The following is a 19,777-nucleotide window of genomic DNA, read 5'->3' as shown; positions in this document are numbered from 1 at the left end:
CAATGGAGCTATAGGTCTGTGATTCACAGAGAAAATTTCTCAAACTGCATCATCTCAGCACGCTGTTTCACAGTTTGTAAAGGCTTGTTTTTCTCCATTGATATTCAAAATATTTTTTCTTTCTTTCTTTCTTATAATATAGCTGTAGTAACGTGCCCTGAATCCATAAGTTAAGTGAAACTTTCTGCACTTTTCAGTCTATCTCCTGAGACAGAAGTCATATTTAAAATGGGGCACAGGATCTGCTTTCACATGTACGTTCTGCCTGTAATGGTATCAAGAAATTTGCTGCAGCACCTGGTGGACAGGCCTCACAGTGGTAAGATCCAGGTGTATTCACACAGTCAACAGGTGGAGCCACAGAACAACCGCCATTATTTATCTCACATTCATTAATATCTTGGCAGTTGTATCCATTTCCTTGCCAGCCTAGAAAAATAAGATTTGAAAAGTTAGCTCTATCAATGTCAACAAAGAAGAAACGTAACTAGTCAAAAACATATGAAGACCTGCTTAACAATAAGGAACTATAGATTAAAATGACATAGATACTACCTATCAGATTGGCAGAAATTGTTTTAAATTCTTACAATCAAATTTTGGCAAAGAGGTGGGCAAATGGGGTACTTTTATGTGCTGTTAGAATTTAAATTCATAAAACCTATTTGGAAAGAGATCTAGCAGTATTCATTAAAATTTTAAAAATACATACCTTTTGACTAATGATTTTACATCTTAAAACTTATTTATTCCACAGTGATAAAACTGCTGCTGTATAAAGATGTAGGCAAGCAGAGTATCTATTTCAGGGTTGTTCAAAACGGGGGAAAAACTCTCAAGGGTCAGCAGGGGCATAGCGGGATGTATTATGACTCATCTACCTCATCGAATACCAAAAATTATTTTTAACAACATGCACACACACATATTGAATTTTTTCAAATATATTTTAATCAAAAATGCCAAATTTCAGAATAATATGCAGAGTATGTTCTCAACTTTGGGAGAGAATTTTTTAAAAACCTGCATATGTGTCTATGTGTTTGAATGAGCGAAGGAAAAGGTGGCAGAGGAGAGAGAACAAATTGCTAACAATGATCTCATTAGGAGAATGAGATTGAAAGGGAAGAAAGAATACCATCTTACTTAGGACATTCTGTGCTGTTCAATTGTTACAAGTTTTATTACTCATAATTCAAATGATTAAAATTCTGATAAGAATGTTTAAAACCCTTTAAGTCCTTTAAAATATTTATTTTCTGTGATCTAAGTAGAGTCCTCTTCTAAAAAGCTACCTAAGAAGATTATCATCTTTGTGGGTGAAGAAATGAGTGCACAGAAAAAAAGCTGGAGGGAAATATGCCCAAATGTTTATGGTGGTCCTCTGAGTGATAAGACTACCATAGACCCCCTTATCCGCGGTTTCACTTTACGAAGTTTCAGTTATCCGTGGTCAACCTGGGTCCAAAAATATTAAACAGAAAATTCCAGAAATAAACAATTCATAAGTTTTAAATTGCACACCATTCTGAGTAGCAGGATGAAATCTCCACCATCCCGCTCTGTTCCATCTGGGACACAAATCATCCCTTTGTCCAGCTTATCAAAACTGCATATGCTCCCCAGCCATTAGTCAGTTCCCCTCTCAGTCATCAGATTTACTGTTGAGGTACCACAGTGCTCATGCAAATAACCCTCATTTTACTTAATAATGGCCCCAAAGCCAACTTTATTACTAGTTATTGTTGTTCATCTTTTACTGTGCTTAATTTAAAAATTAAACTTTATCATAGGTATGTATGTATAGGAAAAAACATAGTATATATAGGATTTGGTACTATCCGTGGTTTGGGTCATCCACTGAGGATCTTAGAACATATCCCCCACGGATAAGAGAGAACTACTCTATGGGTATTTCTTTCTGGGTTTTTTTTTTTTTTTGCTTTTTGCATATTTTTGTAGTTTCTTTATATTTCATAACAAGCATATATTACCTTGATATTCAGGAAAAAATACGACAACAGAAAAACCAAAAGCTTTTATTTCTCTTTCTTCTTCAACAATAAAAAGAAGAATGTAAGAACATGTTGCCTATCCTATAATCTAAATAATTTACTTTTTTTATTTCTAGTTTTTAAAGGTCATCACTGGCAAATTATCTTCAAGAATATGGTTATTTGCAAAATTTGCTTGCGCCTGTAAACTAAGAGGGAAAAAAGTCTTTATGTGTTCTTTCAATTTCTTTTTTTTATTGCTTTTTCTCCCCAAATCCCCCAGTACATAGTTGTATATTCCAGTCTTGGGTCTTTCCGGTTGTGGCATGTGGGACACCGCCTCAGCATGGCCCAATGAGCAGTGCCATGTCCGTGCCCAGGATCCGAACCGGCGAAACCCTGGGCCACCAAAGTGGAGCGAGTGAGCTCAACCACTCAGCCACGGGGCTGGCCCCCAATTTCTTTCGAGTCTAAACATAACATGAAGAAAGTCTCTAAACCAAAAGTCACAAAATGAAGCAACAGGTGTGTGGGATTCCTTGGCAAGACAGAATACCAGAGTATTAGCTGCTCAGCCCAGATCCAGAGTCGGGCCGACCTGGGTTTGAGTCCTGACTGCTTAGAAGCTAAGTGATCTAAAGCAAGTTTTTTACCTTCTCTAAGCCTCAAATTCTTATATTTTAAAATGGGAATCATACTAATTCCTACCTTTTCTTGTTTTTGTTGTAGTTGCAAGAATTAAAAATATCACAGTGTCTTAATAATGTTTTCATTAGAAAAACAGTCACTATCCTTATATTCTCCTTGTGCTCCACTTTTTGAGAACACCCACGGAGTGCAGACGGGCCTTGTAAACTCTCTGAGGTCTGGTTAATTGCTCACCAGTGCACCCAGCACAATGCTTTGCTCATGGTAGGCGCTCTACAAATATGTGTTGAATGGATGATGATGATCTCATATAGTAAGATATGAAGCTTGGACTCAAACCCAGGTAGTCTCTGAGTCCAGAGTCCATGTTTTCAGAAACTCAGCATGACTTCCCCTGGAGATTTGGTTTCTGTAGGTTTGTGATGGAGTTAGACATCCCTATTTACAGCAAGGCCACAGGGTCTTCTAAGGAGACACCCAGGAGAGAACTACCAGACTCTGGTGGAGATACTAAGAGGTCAAATAATTTGCCCAAGTCGACCAACATCTGGCTAGTATGAAAGGTGGGACCAGAGCACATGTCTTTTGATCTCAGTCTAGTCAATCAATGGCCATAGCAATAAAATGTTTGATCTCACAAACTCTATGGCTAACCCTGCCCCAAATGTTTGACTCTCGCACAATTTGGGACAAACCTCCCACTTCTGTTGTTGAATTGTTCCAGCAGTAAGATGGTCTTGTGGGGGAGTTAGTGAAAGAGGACATGAAACTAGATTGGAACGCCTCCTGAGAACGGTCTTCCTACCCTTTGGCGGTGGAAGGAAATTGGTTCTGGCACCGTGTCTGGCTGGCATGCAGAGCACAGCACGGCACCTCTGGCTGGGTATGGACCTGCCCACATACCTGTCGGACAGGGCCCACAGTAGAAAGAGCCTGGAGTGTTGAAACACTGCACAAGTGTTGAACAAGGCCCAGGATGGAGGCTGCACTCATCTCTGTCCAGCGTGCAGGCCGAGCTGTTCGACGGGGACATCCACCCAGCATTGCAGATGCAGCTGTACTTGGGCTGGCGGGATGACAAAAGCGTGAATAAAGGCAATCCAGAAAAACCTTTGAAAATCTCACCAAGCCCCCAACTGTTTATCCTCTAACGTTCGTTTCCATAAGGCCAATTGAGTGGCTTCTCTTTTTCCTCCCATATGATTAAGCATTTAGACCAGACCATGCAAAAAGAGAAACATCTTTATTTCAGGGTAAGGGAAACCTATAATTTGCCCCAAAGATGCCAGGGAAAGAGCAACAACGATCAAGAACTGCACGTCAATATAATTAAAGTCAGTCAACTCAGCCTGCTATGTTTTTAGAGAGAAAAACACCCATGGAGGCACAGATCTTGGAAAATCAATTCTGTTTGTTTCCTTTTTGAAAGCCTCTCCTTGCCCTCCCACCCACGCTCCCCCTCCCACCATCACTGGACAGGAACCATTTTCCATCACATGGGTAGAAAAAAAAATAGAACTGAAAATAAAGAGCTGAAGGTCTCATGCAGGGCCAAGAGAGCTGGAGCCGGGCAATCTTGAGGGTCAGGGGTCAAGGTTGTCAGGACCCAGAGCACAGGGGGCACTCAGGGAAGTGGGTCCACAGAATCTGCAGAGGCTCAGGGCCAGAAAAATCCAGACTCCTTAAAACTGCATGTTGTCGACAAGAGTGGGCCTTTTGTGTTTCCATGTCTTGTCACAGTTAAAACTCACAAGGCCAAGAGAAGGTCAGGTCCCACGGAGAGATTCATGAAGGTATGATAAAAATGTTAGTAATTTATATAACAAAATCCACCTCTGGGTCCACTTTTCTGCTTATTTACTGACAATTCTCCTCTCCTTCTTTGCCTGTGCCTGGCTTAGGGGCAGGAAGTGACTTCCTCTCTGCAGCCTTGCACGATCGTGCTTGTATACAGTCATGCAGGATGAGGACTAATAACCGCGACTCCCTCCAAGGAGTCACTTTCCGGAGGGGACCCACCTGTCCAGCCTGCACTCGGACTAGATCCTCACAGATGCCGTGGACGCAGAGCACTGTGGAGCCCCTTTCACAGTCATCGTATTTGGATGCACACTGGGGGCCATATGTCTCAGGTGAGCAGAGACAGCTGTTGGTAACACAAGAGCACAACATCAGGGCTATGCTTCAGGGCAAGTGCCTGTTTCTTAGCAGCAATTAAAAGAACAAATTCCAACTGGAGTTCAATGACGTTCATGTAAAATCATAAACCAGCAAACCAGATTTACTGGCTGGAGTCTTAGAAGAAAATCACGGCTCTGCTTCAAGTGGTGGATTGAGTAAATGTATTATCATCTCAAATACAGTGTTAGAGGGCCATGACTTACTATCTGGGCTAAGAGCACCACTGTAAATTCTTTGGGTATCATATCATCAAACAGCACTTTCAAAGGTCAGACGTCTATAAACTAAGGGGAATGGAGTTCCTTCAGGAGCGTAAAGGGAGAGATCAATAAGTCCATTCATTGTCTGTCCAACTGCATCCACCAGTAAGCATAGGTGGCCTTGAATGAACTGACAAATTCCTGAATGTTCTCTAGGATCGTACAACCCCACAAGCAATGGTACATCTGCATCTCAGAGTCTATGATAATTATTATATTACTAAGAGCAATTCTTCTTCTATCCATAAAAGGTGTAGTTAACATAGTAACATTTCTTTCAGTCACATTTTAATTCATAAGAAAATATAATTATTACACAATACCTAAGCTAGCAGTGGGTGTTTTGTTAAGAGAAGATTTCAGTTCAATAATAATGAATAAGCAAAGTCATTTTAAACTAATGTAATTCTTAAAATTGTTGAGTTAATTGTGTATGTGTACTGTAGCTTCACAGGGAATGTGGAAGGTGTGAGAACACAGTTGGGGGAATGGGAAGGGATAGAGAAGTCACAGAGCCTAAGCTTCTTTACACATGTCTGAGCACATCCAGTGGAGTGGAGAGCCAGGTTCAGAGGTCGTGTCGGCCTGACTTGAGCAGCAGTGGCCCTCTCGGGAGAAACAAACTTTTGGGGCCAAGGGTCAGAGACAAGGATGGCGAGGACCGGCAGGGCCATGAACCGTGAACTAGTTTCTGAGTGTTCTGGAAAAGGGGCCATTCTACAAGGTGAAGAAGCTCTTTTAACAATACATGTGGAGGCACAAAATGCTCAGCTGATGTGCGTGGATGAAAACAAACATGTGATTGACAGTGTGGGAAATGAGGGTTTGGCTTTTAGAGAAGCAACAACAGCCAGACTCTGGGCACAGAACTTGCTGGGGTGTACCCATGGAGGGCCCCAGAAACAATTGCTGGGGTGGCACCTTCAAGTAGGTGCTAAGAAAGAAGAGATCAATGAACGTGGCCATAGACGGAGAATATGAATATGACGAATACCATTCAGGCACTCACATGTAGGGTTGCCAGATCTAGCAAATAAAGATACAGGATGTCCAGCTAAACTTGAATTGCAAACAAATGAATACTTTTTTTGTCCTAGTATGTCCCATGCAATTTGCAACATCACTATATAATTGTGTAAAAGTTGTTCCATTAATAAATTACATTTCTGAGCATTCCAAGGTTGCCTTTCTCATTAAGGCAAGGTCATAGATTAACAGCAAGAGATGATTAAACTCAAAAAGAAATTCAATTATTCATTCCCTATCCATAACCACTTATCTTCCTCTCATCTCTCTCTTTCCATACTCTCCTGCTCATATTCTCTTCCCTTTCCTCTTCACTCTCCCATCCTTACACAGAATATTCTTTCAGAGAATTTAATAGGACTCTTGGAGATTATAGAACCTTCGACCACTTCATATACATATTTGAGCATGTGATCCAGGAGACTTCCCTACTAAAAGTTTATTTTACCACCACTTCCACTCCCCCAAAGAAACTTTTTTAAATCTTCAAACCAACTATTACTAGCTGTCTGAGTCTATCGTGTTTGAGAGGCCTGAGTGTTCATGACCCCATGGGACAAAACTGCTCAGGTTTAAATCCTGACCTCGCCCCTATCTATTGTTCACCTTTGTTTCTTATAAAATGAAAGGGCCAACCTATGAACACTACTTTCACCTTGGGGTCTAAAGGTATTTTCCTGAAGGAAGTGCTCAGGAAACTGTGTTTATCTTATCACTAAGTGCTTTGCTTTTGTAAAATGACTCCCCCTCCCACCATCATTGGAAGGGAACCATTGAGATTGGAGAGGAGGGGCCGGACCCATGGCCAAGTGGTTAAGCTCTCTAGTGTTCCACTTCAGCAGCCCAGCATTCACCGGTTTGGATCCTCGGCGCAGACTTCCACACTGCTCATCAGGCCATGCTGTGGAGGCGTCCCACGTGGAAGAGCTAGAATGACCTACAACTAGGATATACAACTATGCACTGGGGCTTTGGAGAGGGAAAAAAAAAAAAAAGAGGAAGATTGGTAACAGATGTTAGCTCAGGACCAATCTTCCTCCCCAAAAAGCATACTTGAAAAAAGAAAAAAAAAGATTGGAGAGGAGATTCTGGTTCCCGACCCCCAGTTAAATCCTCTCTGTATGCACGTCTCTCTTCCTTCTCCTTGGTATTGTTACTTGGAGATGTGTAAATTTTAATCCTATACTCTTCTCTACACAGCTATAAAGTGTACCTCTTTCACTTAAGTTTAAGTAATGTGAGAAGAAGAAAGAGGGACGAGGGCAGAAGGGAGCCGAGCACACTATCAGCTTCCTTGCTATGATCCTCAGACAAGCATTGTTAATCCCATTTTACTGGCAAGCCTCATGTTGCCCAAGGCCCCAGAATTCGTAATTGGCAGAAGATGAATTAAAACCTAAGTCTGTGTTACTTCTGCATCATTGTTTTCCCGTGTCACAGTCCTGTGTGTTGAAAGGCAGAGTTAGGTGAAGACTCTCCATTTCCACACATAACAGCGTTTGCCTGTATAACGTATGCCCTTTAAAGAAAGAGTAATGAGTTAGATGCCTCCCTGCAGAAGTCACATTTGTAATGACCTTCTATTGCTGATTTGGCTCCAGCAGAACAAAACTGGGCTTTTCAGTCTTCAAAAACACTGCAAGTGCATTTGCCAAGTACGAAGAGGTCAAATATACTTTCATAGTCATAGTTTAACTTGCGTTCGAGTCCATGGTGCAAGATTAATATAACTGACTAACTGAAAGAGTTAATAAGTTTAATACCTAACTGCCATCTGAGCTAAAACTAGATTATCTTCATCTGCTCTGCATGTTTTAAAATCCAGCAGTGATGAGAATGTAAATAAATAAAATAAAATAGGCTAATCATCATTGTGTTCCTGGAGGAAAAAAACAAACCAACAAACTCAACTTATTTTTTCTAGAAAGCCATCTAGACCTGAGCCCGAAGTAGATGACGTACACCATCCAAGCATGGCAAATTTGGATCCCAAGGCTGTCTTAAATTCAAAGTAAACAGGGGAACAATAAGAATCGATTCTTCAGAACAAAGAGGCAATAACAGCATTGAGAACTGGCAAACCATTGTCTGTTAGCTGTCTGAAGCAGTTGGGGGCAAGACCTCATATCTGTGGAGAGAGACTATGGTTTTCCTCGCTCTCCCTTCCTTACCCTAAAAAAGGAATTTTTTACCAGGAATTTTCCTGTGAAATAGGACTTCCAATCGATTATATTTTCACCATGTTTATCTTTCAAAAGCCTTTATAATTAGGAATTATTAATCCCTTTAATTAAAGACACTTTTGTCTCCCCAAGTAAATGGGCTCCAAGATTTAGAGACTGAAGGAGGCCCCAAATCTAGAGCAAATTCTGCCCATCGCGGCCATATTTCTGCAGGTCCAGATTATTCAACAGCAGCTCAAGTTTTCCTTTCGTCTGTTGAAGGGGTTTCTAGTCTCAGGGAAGCTACTGATTAACAGGATTTAATCTTCCATAATTAACAGAACTCAAGAAAGTCTCTTAGTGTTCTCTGTTTCACTACACACAGATTCCACAAAGCAAGCATGTAATCTTAGGCTTATGCACATCTTTCTATTTTCTTTGATTCCTTCAAAAAGCCTCCATCATATGCCTGAATTAGAACATTTAGGTCTAGATAATCAACTCGAACTCACGAGGCTTCGTAAACTATCCCATATTAAGAGGAAGAAACCAAATTTAAACATTCTGCTCTCTCGTGTCCTCCAGCACATCTGTGAAGGGCAGAGACTAGAAACCAAAACCAGAGTCAGCACAATGAGTCCTGGGGCTTTCTTTTACCGGAAGATACAAGAGAGAATCCAGCATTGCTCTTCTAAAGTTAAATCGGCCATTAAAGCAGTTCTCAGTAAATAACATGGTCCTCTCCCTGTCTTTCTCCCTCTCTCTCTCTCATGTTTGCATCTGGACAAAGAACTCTAACCCCTGACATGCAGCAAATAGTTGTGTTTAAAAAAGATGTTTTTCTTTTCCATTTTGCGGGGGTGAAAATAATGTGCTGAGGGGAAAAACAGTTTTGGCTTGGTCTGTGGGTCTCATCCCACTTGCTACACATCTTTGTTACTCTGTTGGCTTTCAAGCCCCGCAAAGACAGGGATGACAAAGGAAGAGCAGGAGTGAGATCCAATCTGCAGGACATTCCTTGATATCAGCAAGTCAGGAAAGCATTCGTGTTGGGAGTCATTTGTCACCAATCTCTCCAAGCAGCAATTCTCATTGATAAAAGCCCATAAACAGAAATCAGGAGATAATGCTTTCAAGAGAATGGAAGATTAAACCTGCATGTTGGATCTAGCCCAAATTTGAATGTTTACAAAGGCAGGGATTAGGGGATTCATTTAAATAAGAAATGAAGTCCTGAAAGCAAAAGGCTCTTTAATAACATAACACTTAATTTAACCCAGAGGTGGTTAATTTTGGTTTTGCATACTGATTGAACCCACGGATGTATCTACCAGAAGTTTGAATAAGTTAAGTTGGTAACTTGGAATGAGCAACATAATATTTTTTAAGGTATCTTTTCTTTTAAAAATTTTTTTAAGGAAGATTAACCCTGAGCTAACTGCTGCCAATCCTCCTCTTTTTGCTGAGGAAGACTGGCCCTGAGCTAACATCCATGCCCATCTTCCTCTACTCTATATGTGGGACACCTACCACAGCATGGCTTGCCAAGCGGGGCCATGTCCACACCCGGGATCTGAATGGGCGAACCCCGGGCCACCGAAGCAGAACGTGCGACTTAACCACGGGGCCACCAGGCCAGCCCATGAGCAAAAATTTTTAAGATCAGATCAAAAGAACAAAAAGATCAATTAAATGAAAAAGAGAAGGACTGTGACTGCTTTTTGAGAAAACAGTGTGTTAACAGATGACAAGGGAAAAAACAAAATTACTGCACTCGTTTTTGCTGGAAAGAACAGAATGGATATTGTTACAAGGGAATTGAAGAACGAGACAGCAGACACACTAGTACAAGAGCAAATAATTGCTCTTGACTCCAGTGAGATGACACCCTAGAGTACTGAAAGAATTTGTTCATGCCACAGCACAATCAATTTCTTTACCTTTATAGTCACAGAATACAGGAGACCAACCAAAATATGGGGAAAGATAATGTCTAGATTTTTTTTAAGTGATTTTAAGAAACTATACAAAAGTTAAGTTTGATGTTGCTCTGCCATAAATTTTTAGACTTGATTATTAGAAAAGATAATCTGTCAGCCAGTATAGTTTTAACAACCAATATTCCTAGAGTTTGATGCGAACATGGAGGTGTCGTGATGCCTAAGTCAGCTTAGTAAGGGAAGGGAAGTTTTCCTGGAGAGGGCGGTGGCTGAGCTGAGTGGGAGGATGCTGTAGATAAGCCATTTGGCAGAGCACATCAGAGGACAAGATAGGAGCTGCATGATGACTGTGGTAAGGGGCCTTATGGCTAATTGAAAAAAAGGCAATGAGAGTTAACTCATTTTGAAGAAAGCCTCAGTTCAGTCTCTAATGTTGTTATGATCAACATTTTCATTAGCGCTTCAAAGGAAGATACCCTTCCTAAATCTATTAGCTCACTAATTTATTGGATGACTACAGCAGAGGCCTGCTGGTATGGTGGGGTACCCCTCTTCTACTTAAAGCTCTTCAGTGGCTGCCCCTTCACTGCTCTGACTCTTACTAACTCTTCAGCCTCATCTTGCACCATGTCACCCCTACTCTCTACGCCAGCCACAGTGGCCTTCATCCAGTTCTCACGGACTCTAGAGAAAGCATTTCTTCATGGGGTGAATATTGAGGAGGCACAAGTTTTTCCTCATCTAAATAAATAGTTATGTGTACATTAAATAAGAGCCACATATTTCCCCATGGAGTACCTAATTTTGCTGGTAATACAGATAGTTAATCTTGGATGCTCTTAACTTTGGGTTATTTAAGTCCTGCAAAAACATACCCTAATATATATGTTTTTTTAAATGGCAAAAGCGACAGTCAGTTTTGAGCCAAAGCTTTAAAAGACTTTACATGTTTCTGCCCAACCCTATGGGGGCGTTTGACAAGAGCCATGAGAAGGACATTCCCCAAGTAGCTGCTGCTCCTTTAGCGGAGGCCTAAGAATGAGCACGCAGACCGAACCTAAAGTGAAGCAGAGCCACCGGGGCCACTATGCCAACGCGTGATATGAAAGATAAATCTTTGCTGTTTCAAAAAAGAAAGGAAGAAAAGAGAAAAGTTACCTGTAACTCCCTGCTGTATTTACACACGTGGCTCCATTCTGGCAGGCCAAGGGTGTTCCAGAGTAAATCTCACATTCGTTAACATCGACTGAGCACAGAGGACCCTGCACTCATGGAAAGAACAAAGTCAGGGGCCACAGGTCACAGAGGCATCTGGGGCCAATATTCATATGATATGTTTAAGGGTTATACATGGACAGTAAAGAAATCCTCAGTCAAGCCAAATACAATACTAACCCTAATCTCTGGTTACCCTTCCTTTGGAACTCAGATTTGGCCTAATCGAACCAAAGAGCTCTTGGTAAGATCACACCAGGCACACCATCCTTATACAAGCTAACGTTCATTGCACTATGGAGCTATGCCTGGGAATACTCACTTAACAATTTTTTTTTTTTAAAGATTTTATTTTTTTCCTTTTTCCTCCCCAAAGCCCCCCAGCACATAGTTGTGTATTCTTAGTTGTGGGTCCTTCTAGTTGTGGCATGTGGGGCGCTGCCTCAGTGTGGCTGGATGATCGGTGCCATGTCCGCGCCCAGGATTCGAACCAACGAAACACAGCGGAGCGCAAGAACCCAACCACTCGGCCACGGGGCCAGCCCCCACTTAACAATGTTTTTAATATGTGTGTCAGGAACATTTTCACCATTAATAGAAAACGGCAAGAAAATTTACATGGCTGTGTCAAGATTCGTTTGGTACTCTCCATACTGAACAATTTAAGCTAATGCTAGCTGAAATATCATACCCTTCCATGTAGTTACCCAATCAAGTGAACCCCTCCTTAAGACGGCTTAGCATTCGGTGGGTTATACAATCATGCCCACCATTGTTTGGAGTTTGGCATATGTGGTGTAATTCATTCTGATTTGGGAGACCACAGAATCCTAGAAACTTTTCATGGAGAATTAAATATGTCTGAACGATTCCAAGGAAACCGCAAAGGCTGACTCACCATCATTTTTGACCGAAGACCCAGTGACTCACCTTCCACTGTGAGGGACAGATACAGAAAAAGGAATCATGAAGATTGAGGCAGGTTCCACTGTTTTGGCAGGGATTGCTGCTGCAGACCTTTCTGTCAACTGTCTGAAACAAAGACAGGATGGTCAGCGAGGACATCATACTTTCAGTTGGCAGCAATGAAAGGCATGTTTCAGTGCAGGTGGGGCTGTAGGATTACATTTTACTCCTAGTCAACTGGGGTCTTCCTCTGGACTTCAAATCAATTACTTAAGTTCTTCTTCAAATCAACGCTCTTGTGGAAAAATAAAAAGTGTTTCTTATTATCGGTCTTATTCATATTTCTTTACTATTTACATACAGTTAGCCAGGGATGGGATGAGGTAGGAGAGAGAAGATTCTCACTCTATTTGGAAAAGCATTGTTCGCTGGAAAAATATACGTTGGTGGACAAGAGTAAAGATTTCAAGTGTAGAAATAATAGTGGACATTCCTGTTGTACTAAGAAAATAAAATGGAAATTCCAGTTCTTTGGCTGTTTTTCTTATCTTTGTTACCTCCAGATAAGCATTTGAAATCTGATCATCTTTTGCTGCCACCCCTCCTCCCATGGGTTAAGATGACTGAACTCTTTCCACTCTAAGTCCCTTTGTTTGAAATGTGGCTGGCTTAGACACACTGCACTCTCCTGCTCACGTGACCACTTTCAGACCACAGTCACAAACAGACCTGTCTTTGTCTACCCAGCCCGGGGAATCTGACCATATGTCAGCTATCAGTTCCTTTCTTATAAGGTTTGTAATGCCTTTGGGAGCAAGGAAAGCTATTCTATTAATTTCACCTAATCATAGTCTAATTCTCTGTTTTAAAAATTAAACTAGGGACAAATTATTCACTAAGTATTTTTTATTTCTTTTATTCTTTTTTAATTGTTGTTTTATTTTTTTATTTTTGGTGATGAAGATTGGCCCTGAGCTAACATCTGTGCCAATCTTCCTCTATTTTGTATGTAAGATGCTGCCACAGCATGGCTTGATGAGTGGTGCATGGGTCTGTGCCCAGGATTTGAACTCATGAACCCCAGGCTGCCGAAGTGGAGCACATGAACTTAACCAATATGCCACCGGGCTAGCCCCAACTACATATTGTTTATATTCAGTGACTCACACAGAAAATCAAGTCTGATCCCTTCGCTTTACAAATGAAACTGAGAGCCAGAGGATAGTCCACTGACTCAGCACCATTTGTTGCAGAGCCCATTCTCTCCCCACCTTTGTCATAAGTCAGGTGACCATACATGTGGAGGTCTCTTTCTGGTCTCTGTTTTCTTCCAAAGATTATTCGGTCTATCTTTGTGCCAGTACCACAACTAGCCCTGTTCATCAAAGGACACTATTAAGAAAGCTAACCACAAACTCATTAGAAGTTTTTCTGGCAAACAAAATCAATGCTGCCAGAGGATTAAAAATTCAAAAGCCTATGGGGGGGGCGAGTTGGAGGGGGGGTGCAGCAGGAAATGGAATCAGAAGGCGGTCAGGAGGAAAACAATAGGGAATGACAGGGACTGTGGTGTCCAGAGAGCCCTTGCCCTAGCCAAAGGCATAAAGGCACTTACATTCAAAATGATCAAAAACTCTTCCCGGGGGAAGAGGAGAGGGAGGACATTCTGAGCTAATTTTGGCCATGGCCTTCAGCTCTTGACGTTTGGTGGGAACAGTGAAGCCCTCTAGGAAAGTGAGCTCTCTAGTGCTGCGTCTTGCTCCACAGGGACAATTCCTTGCTCGTTTTCATTCACTCACCTACTCCCTTAAAAGATCAAGGCTAAGGGGGCAATTTATTGTGAAAGTTGGGAGAAGGAATACATGAACTCGATTTTCAAATTTAAAACACCAAAGAAGAGGACAATGCTTGAAACCTAATTAAAACAGATCAAGAATTTTAGGGCAGGGAGTCTTAATCTGGAATCCCCTGACTTTTATTCAGATTTTTAAATATGGGGACATTCTGTGCATTTCTCTGGGTAGACGTTTATGGCTTCCATGAAGTCTTAGAAATGCCACCTACCTACAAAAGGGGTAAAATGTCTAAAATTACAAGGACTCATTTATAAGCATGTAGTAAACTTATGGAAGATTTGCTCTAAGAAATTGTTCAGATCTAACTACCAGCAAATGTACTTTTAGTGGAATTTGGAATTTTTTTTTTTTTTTAAGGATTGGCACCTGGGCTAACCACTATTGCCAATCTTTTTTTTTTTTTTTTCTGCTTTATCTCCCCAAACCCCGCCTTGTACACAGTTGTATATCTTAGCTGCACGTCCTTGTAGTTGTGGGATGTGGGACGCCGCCTCAACGTGGCCTGACGAGCGGTGCCATGTCCGCGCCCAGGATCCGAACCCTGGGCTGCTGCAGCGGAGTGCGTGAACTTAACCACTCGGCCACGGAGCCGGCCCCTGGAATATTTTTGATGTACCCCAGACTTCTGAGTTTGATGTTAGAGAGGGTGCATGGCCTTTCGAAATTCAGTCCTTGATGCCAGAATCAGCAAGTTAGGTGGTCACTAGCTGACCGGATGTAGCACACTGAAGCCTGCCATAACATGGTGAAAGAGTGACAACGCAGGAGGAAGAGCATGTGGACTGCTGAACTCAGAGACAGAAGGCGTCACGCGCCCAGTGACCCTGGCCTGGTCACTTCATCTCCCTGAGACTCAGGTTGCTCATCTCTACCCTGGGAAGCATCAACTGTGATGAGAATTAAGTTATGGGAAAAACCCAAGTCCTTGATACTGATCATCCATCTATCTTAAGAATACCAGCTCGGTCTATGGTTCTAGTGTATTTTCAGTGAAAGATGTTAGAGATCTAGTAGTTATGGGACTTACCTGCTGTAAGCTTTGAAGTTTTCTCTCAAGATCCACAAGCTAGTAAGGGGGAGGAAAAAGCATCAGTTAGCTTGTTCAAAGGCGCTTCACAAAACGCGTTATCCCCTTCATGTCTTTTCCTAATACCCTCTCCTTGGGACTCACTTTATCTGTTGGTTCCTTCTTTCAATGCCTTTTCCCTCCTCATTCCTCTCTGCTACAGGCTTCCCTTCTTCCCCACTCTCTTCCATCGCATAGATTTTTTAAAAGGAGGTACAACGCATAGATAAGGTGATTCATTGCTTCTCTGTACACGGTGACTCTGGGAATTTTCATAGATGACAGAGATTCACGCATCTCACCAATAAGAAGGTTGCTATCAGAACATCTGCAAGGCCTGCTTATACAATAAGCCCTCATCACAGCATTTCCAACCTTCTGCCCATCACCACCTCTATGTCCTCTGTTAGAACATGTCACTTAGCCAAAAAGTGAATAACTACAATATCAAATTTCTAAAGAGAACACAAAGTTGGTACATCTTGTGCAAAATGGTTACTTACAAAGTTGAATTAAGGAGAACGAACCCATTTGGTCTAATGATGTGGCAGTCAGATTTACCTTGGAATTAAGCTGATAGATTTGACTAGAAATATTTTGTGGTAGACCAATTGCACTCCTTTTTAAATCCGTAATATCATCTTTGTTTTTCTGGATCTAATTTGAAAAAGAAGAAGAAGAAGAAGAAAAAGGAGTAGGAAGAGAACGTTAGTGAAAAAGTCATGTAGATGTTATAAAAATAAAATTTAAAATTTTGAGTCGTATTCTATTTTAAGCACTAAGATCTTGTCCATGATTATAAAAACCAAAACAATGCCATGTATAATAAACATAAGACTAAAATAGCCATGGTGTAATTCCATTTACCCTTTTCCATAACAATGTATCAAGCTTTTTGCTGTTTGCATTTTTGGCCATAAGAACAGTTTAAAGTGCTCCTTAAGAGGTCTGGCTTGGAATCAGAATGTTCGGGTTTTAAATCTTGGCTCAGCCATTTATTGTGTGTCCTTATGCAAGTTACTGAACTGCTGCAGGGTTCCTTTACCTCCCTTATGACTGGGGTGGTAATACAGCCAACCTTACAGGGGAGTGTGAGGGTCACATGAGGTGATGCACACAAAGGATCAAGCACAGGGGACAGCCCATGGTAAGCTCTAAATAATGCGAGTTTCTAATATTATGACTGATATACCAGCGTGTTGTATTAAATAATGAGCACAGAAAACACTCAACAGGAGAATAATTGGCCAATTCTGTTCTATGGCAAAAGGAAACTTCTCCAGTCCCCCTCCTTCCTGCTCCCCTTGTGGAGGAGTCCCTGTACCAGCCTCTGTACATTCTCTGGACTAGAGTACATAAGCCTCCACAATGAGCCACTTCCTGCTAGCATTACTCCCTCTACGCAATAGCCCTAGGGCATTGTTCTTTACAAGGACTTGTCTCACTTCCAATTATGTTCCCCTTCTGCTAAAGATTCAAGGTACAGATTAATATAGACCTGTTCAATTAGCGACCTTATATGGATATACAAAATTGCTTCAATATCTTTTCCAGTGTATTACCTGATGTAAACATTCATCAAGGTCTTCATCATTTAATTTAATTTTTCCCAGGGATCCACTTCTAAATTCAATGTTTTGAGCAGACCCAGTAAGAAACACTAAATTTCCCCTCTCTGTAGTCATTCGAGGCCTATATAATTCAAACCAGAGAACGCATCAGCAATTAGCACATATAGTTTTTAAACTTAAAGAATAAGTTTTCTCACCAAATAACTATAGACCACATATACCTTTGCTTTGTGGTCCACTCAACCAAATTCTCCCTGCTCATCTGCCATTTCTTTGTCTGCACATTTCCTGGAGACATCTCCTAGTCACTGCATACTTGGTTTAATTGCAAAATGATAAATCAATAATTTGTGTATAAGAAGATAACTCCATACAACAGTCCAAATGTTTTCCCCTCTTTGTTTTTAACATCACTGTTTTCCTCCAGAAAACTTTAACACCTTTGCTTCTCTGGCATTCTGTGAAAACTGATGAAGAGCTACTCTAGTCTATCAGAAATAATCCATGTGTCTACTTACTGTTGGAGGTCAGAACTTCTTTTTTGTCTCTGCAGCTCAAGTCCTCCAGCTTCACCATCTAATTCAGCAAATGTCAATAAAAGAATCAAGCTCCAAAGAAAAGGTGAGGACATGTTCCTCACCAACCCTCCTGGGTTGTCAGGTAAGAGAGAGGACACTCCAACCAACCGAGTCTGGGTGGTTGAAGAAAGCAAACCAGGCAGATGTACTTTGACCTGTGGAACATCCTGCAACTTTTCAGTTCTTTCTTCTTTGCCCTAGCAGGCTACCTTATTTTTTTCTTCCTGAGGGATGTAAATGATCTTAGCTCTTCAGTACTCTTCAACTTCTGAGAGGTCAAAATCTACCTTTAAGTGATGCACAATTTAATCATTATCTGTTTGACCTTTGAAATGGTAACAATCTGCTTTGAAAATATCCACTCAAACAATCCTTGCTTAAGAAAGTAGCTACCTTTCAACAAATGGTGCTGGGAAAACTGGACGAAGTTGGGCCCTGACTTTGCATCATATACAAAAATTAACTCAAAATAAAACAAATACATAAATACAGGAGCTAAAACTATAGCACTCTTAGAAGAAAACGGAGAGAGAAAGCTTCATGATGTTGGATTTGGTGATGATTTTCTGGATATGACACCGAGCACAGGCAACAAAAGAAAAAAAAAATAGACAAATCGGACTACTTCAAAATGAAAAACTTTCATATATCAAAGACACTATCAACAGACTGAAAAGACAACTCACAGAATAGAAAAAAATATTTGCAAATCATATATATGATAAGAGGTTGATATCCAGAATATTTTATGAAGAACTCCCACAACTCAACAACAAAAATCAAATAACCCAATTAAAAAATGGGCAAAGAAAATAGACATTTCTCCAAAGAAGACATAAAAATGGTCAAAAAGCACATGAAAAGACACTCAACATCACTAGTCATTAGAGGAATGCAAATCAAAACCACAATGAGCTACTACTTTACGCCCATTAGGATGGCTGCTATCAAAAAAAAAAAAAAAAACACACCCAGAAAATAACAAGTGTTGGTGAGGATGTGGAGAAATTGGAACCCTTGTGCACTGTTGGGAAGAAGGTAAAATGGTGCAGCCACTATAAAACAGTATGACGGTTCCTCAGAAAATTAACCATAGAATTACCACATGACCCAGCAATTTCACTTCTGGGAATGTACCCAAAGGAATTGAAAACAGGGACTCAAAGAGGTATTTGTACAACCATATTCATACCAGCTTTGTTCACAATAGCCAAAAGGTGGAAGCAACCCAAGCATCCATCAACAGATATGAATGGATAAATAAAATGTGTTATATACACACAATGGAATACTATTCAACCTTGAAAAGGAAGGAAATTCTGACACATGCTACAACATAGATGAACCTTAAAGATATTATGCTAACTGAAATAAGCCAGAGACAAAAGGACAAATACTGTATGATTTCACTTATATGAAGAAATGGAAGTGGTCAAATTCATAGAGGCAAAAAGTAGAATGGGCAGGGGGAAGGGAGAGAGGGGAGGTATTGTTTAATGGGTACAGAGTTTGACTTTGGAAAGATGAAAAAAAGTTGTGGAAATGGATAGTGGTGATGGTCACACAACAATATGAATGTATGTAATGCCACTAAACTTTAAAAGTGATTAAAATGATAAATTTTATGTTATGTATATTTTACAATTTTCAAAAAATATCAAAACCAGAGTTAGGAAGATGAGGTGGGAATTGATTACTATAGAAACCACCTTAAGAAATAAAAGGATGGTTTGGCACGTAGACTCATTGGTTTAAAAAATTTAGAAAAATAGTCTATGAAAAACTTCGAAGTGCCTTTAAAATTTTAGATAGTATCTATGTAAAATAAAATCTTAAATAAGGTGGTACAGTTTGATATAATGGAGAAATATAATAACGCTCTTTTACACCTGTTCAACCACGACAACAAAAGTAGCAAAAATAGCTGGCAAGTTGCTGTTTACTTGAGGTGATACTGAGGTCAAGTGATGAGTTTTTTGTTATTTTGTTGTTTGTTTATCCTAAGAAATGAGTATAATACAATAAATGGTATTTTGAGCTGAATACATTTCTTTAAAGTTACATTAGTCAGAGGTCTGTTTAAAAGCTTAACACCTTGGGGTGGGAGGGGAGGAAAAGCTTGAGGACAATTCTAACTCTCTGAGCTCTGAAGATAAACTTTGCATCATTATAGCTTGCTGGAGACGACTGCACTCAACAAATCTTTTAGTGCAATAGAGAAGGTCTCCAGCACAATCTGGGTAAGAACTTCCTTCCTCCTCTACAGGATTTTCCTGTTTTACTAATGTGTTTATTATTAAACAAAGTAAAGATAATTTCCCTGCTCCTGATCTAGGCATACAATTCCTAACTGGCCCTCGTGTTAGAAAGAAAA

General features: G+C 40.6%; 1 protein-coding gene across 1 annotated transcript in view; it reads right to left on the bottom strand.

Moving 5' to 3' along the window:
• The window catches only part of CUBN (cubilin), a 256,083-nt gene extending 238,486 nt beyond the window's left edge, over positions 1-17,597 (bottom strand). Inside the window, exons 1-9 of the mRNA XM_046679623.1 lie at positions 17,344-17,597; positions 16,817-16,946; positions 15,816-15,911; positions 15,216-15,254; positions 12,357-12,458; positions 11,370-11,473; positions 4,662-4,788; positions 3,546-3,708; positions 298-429 (exon numbers count right to left, since the gene is read on the bottom strand). Coding sequence (XP_046535579.1) covers positions 298-429; positions 3,546-3,708; positions 4,662-4,788; positions 11,370-11,473; positions 12,357-12,458; positions 15,216-15,254; positions 15,816-15,911; positions 16,817-16,946; positions 17,344-17,456 — 1,006 coding nt within the window. The 5' untranslated portion in view covers positions 17,457-17,597. The remainder of the gene's footprint in view (positions 1-297; positions 430-3,545; positions 3,709-4,661; positions 4,789-11,369; positions 11,474-12,356; positions 12,459-15,215; positions 15,255-15,815; positions 15,912-16,816; positions 16,947-17,343) is intronic.
• Between the last annotated feature and the right edge of the window lie 2,180 nt (positions 17,598-19,777).

Source organism: Equus quagga, chromosome 12 (genome assembly GCF_021613505.1).
Source record: "Equus quagga isolate Etosha38 chromosome 12, UCLA_HA_Equagga_1.0, whole genome shotgun sequence".
NCBI classification, from domain to species: Eukaryota; Metazoa; Chordata; class Mammalia; order Perissodactyla; family Equidae; genus Equus; species Equus quagga.
Note: the sequence above shows the minus strand (reverse complement) of the source record. Positions and strands in the feature narration are given on the sequence as shown.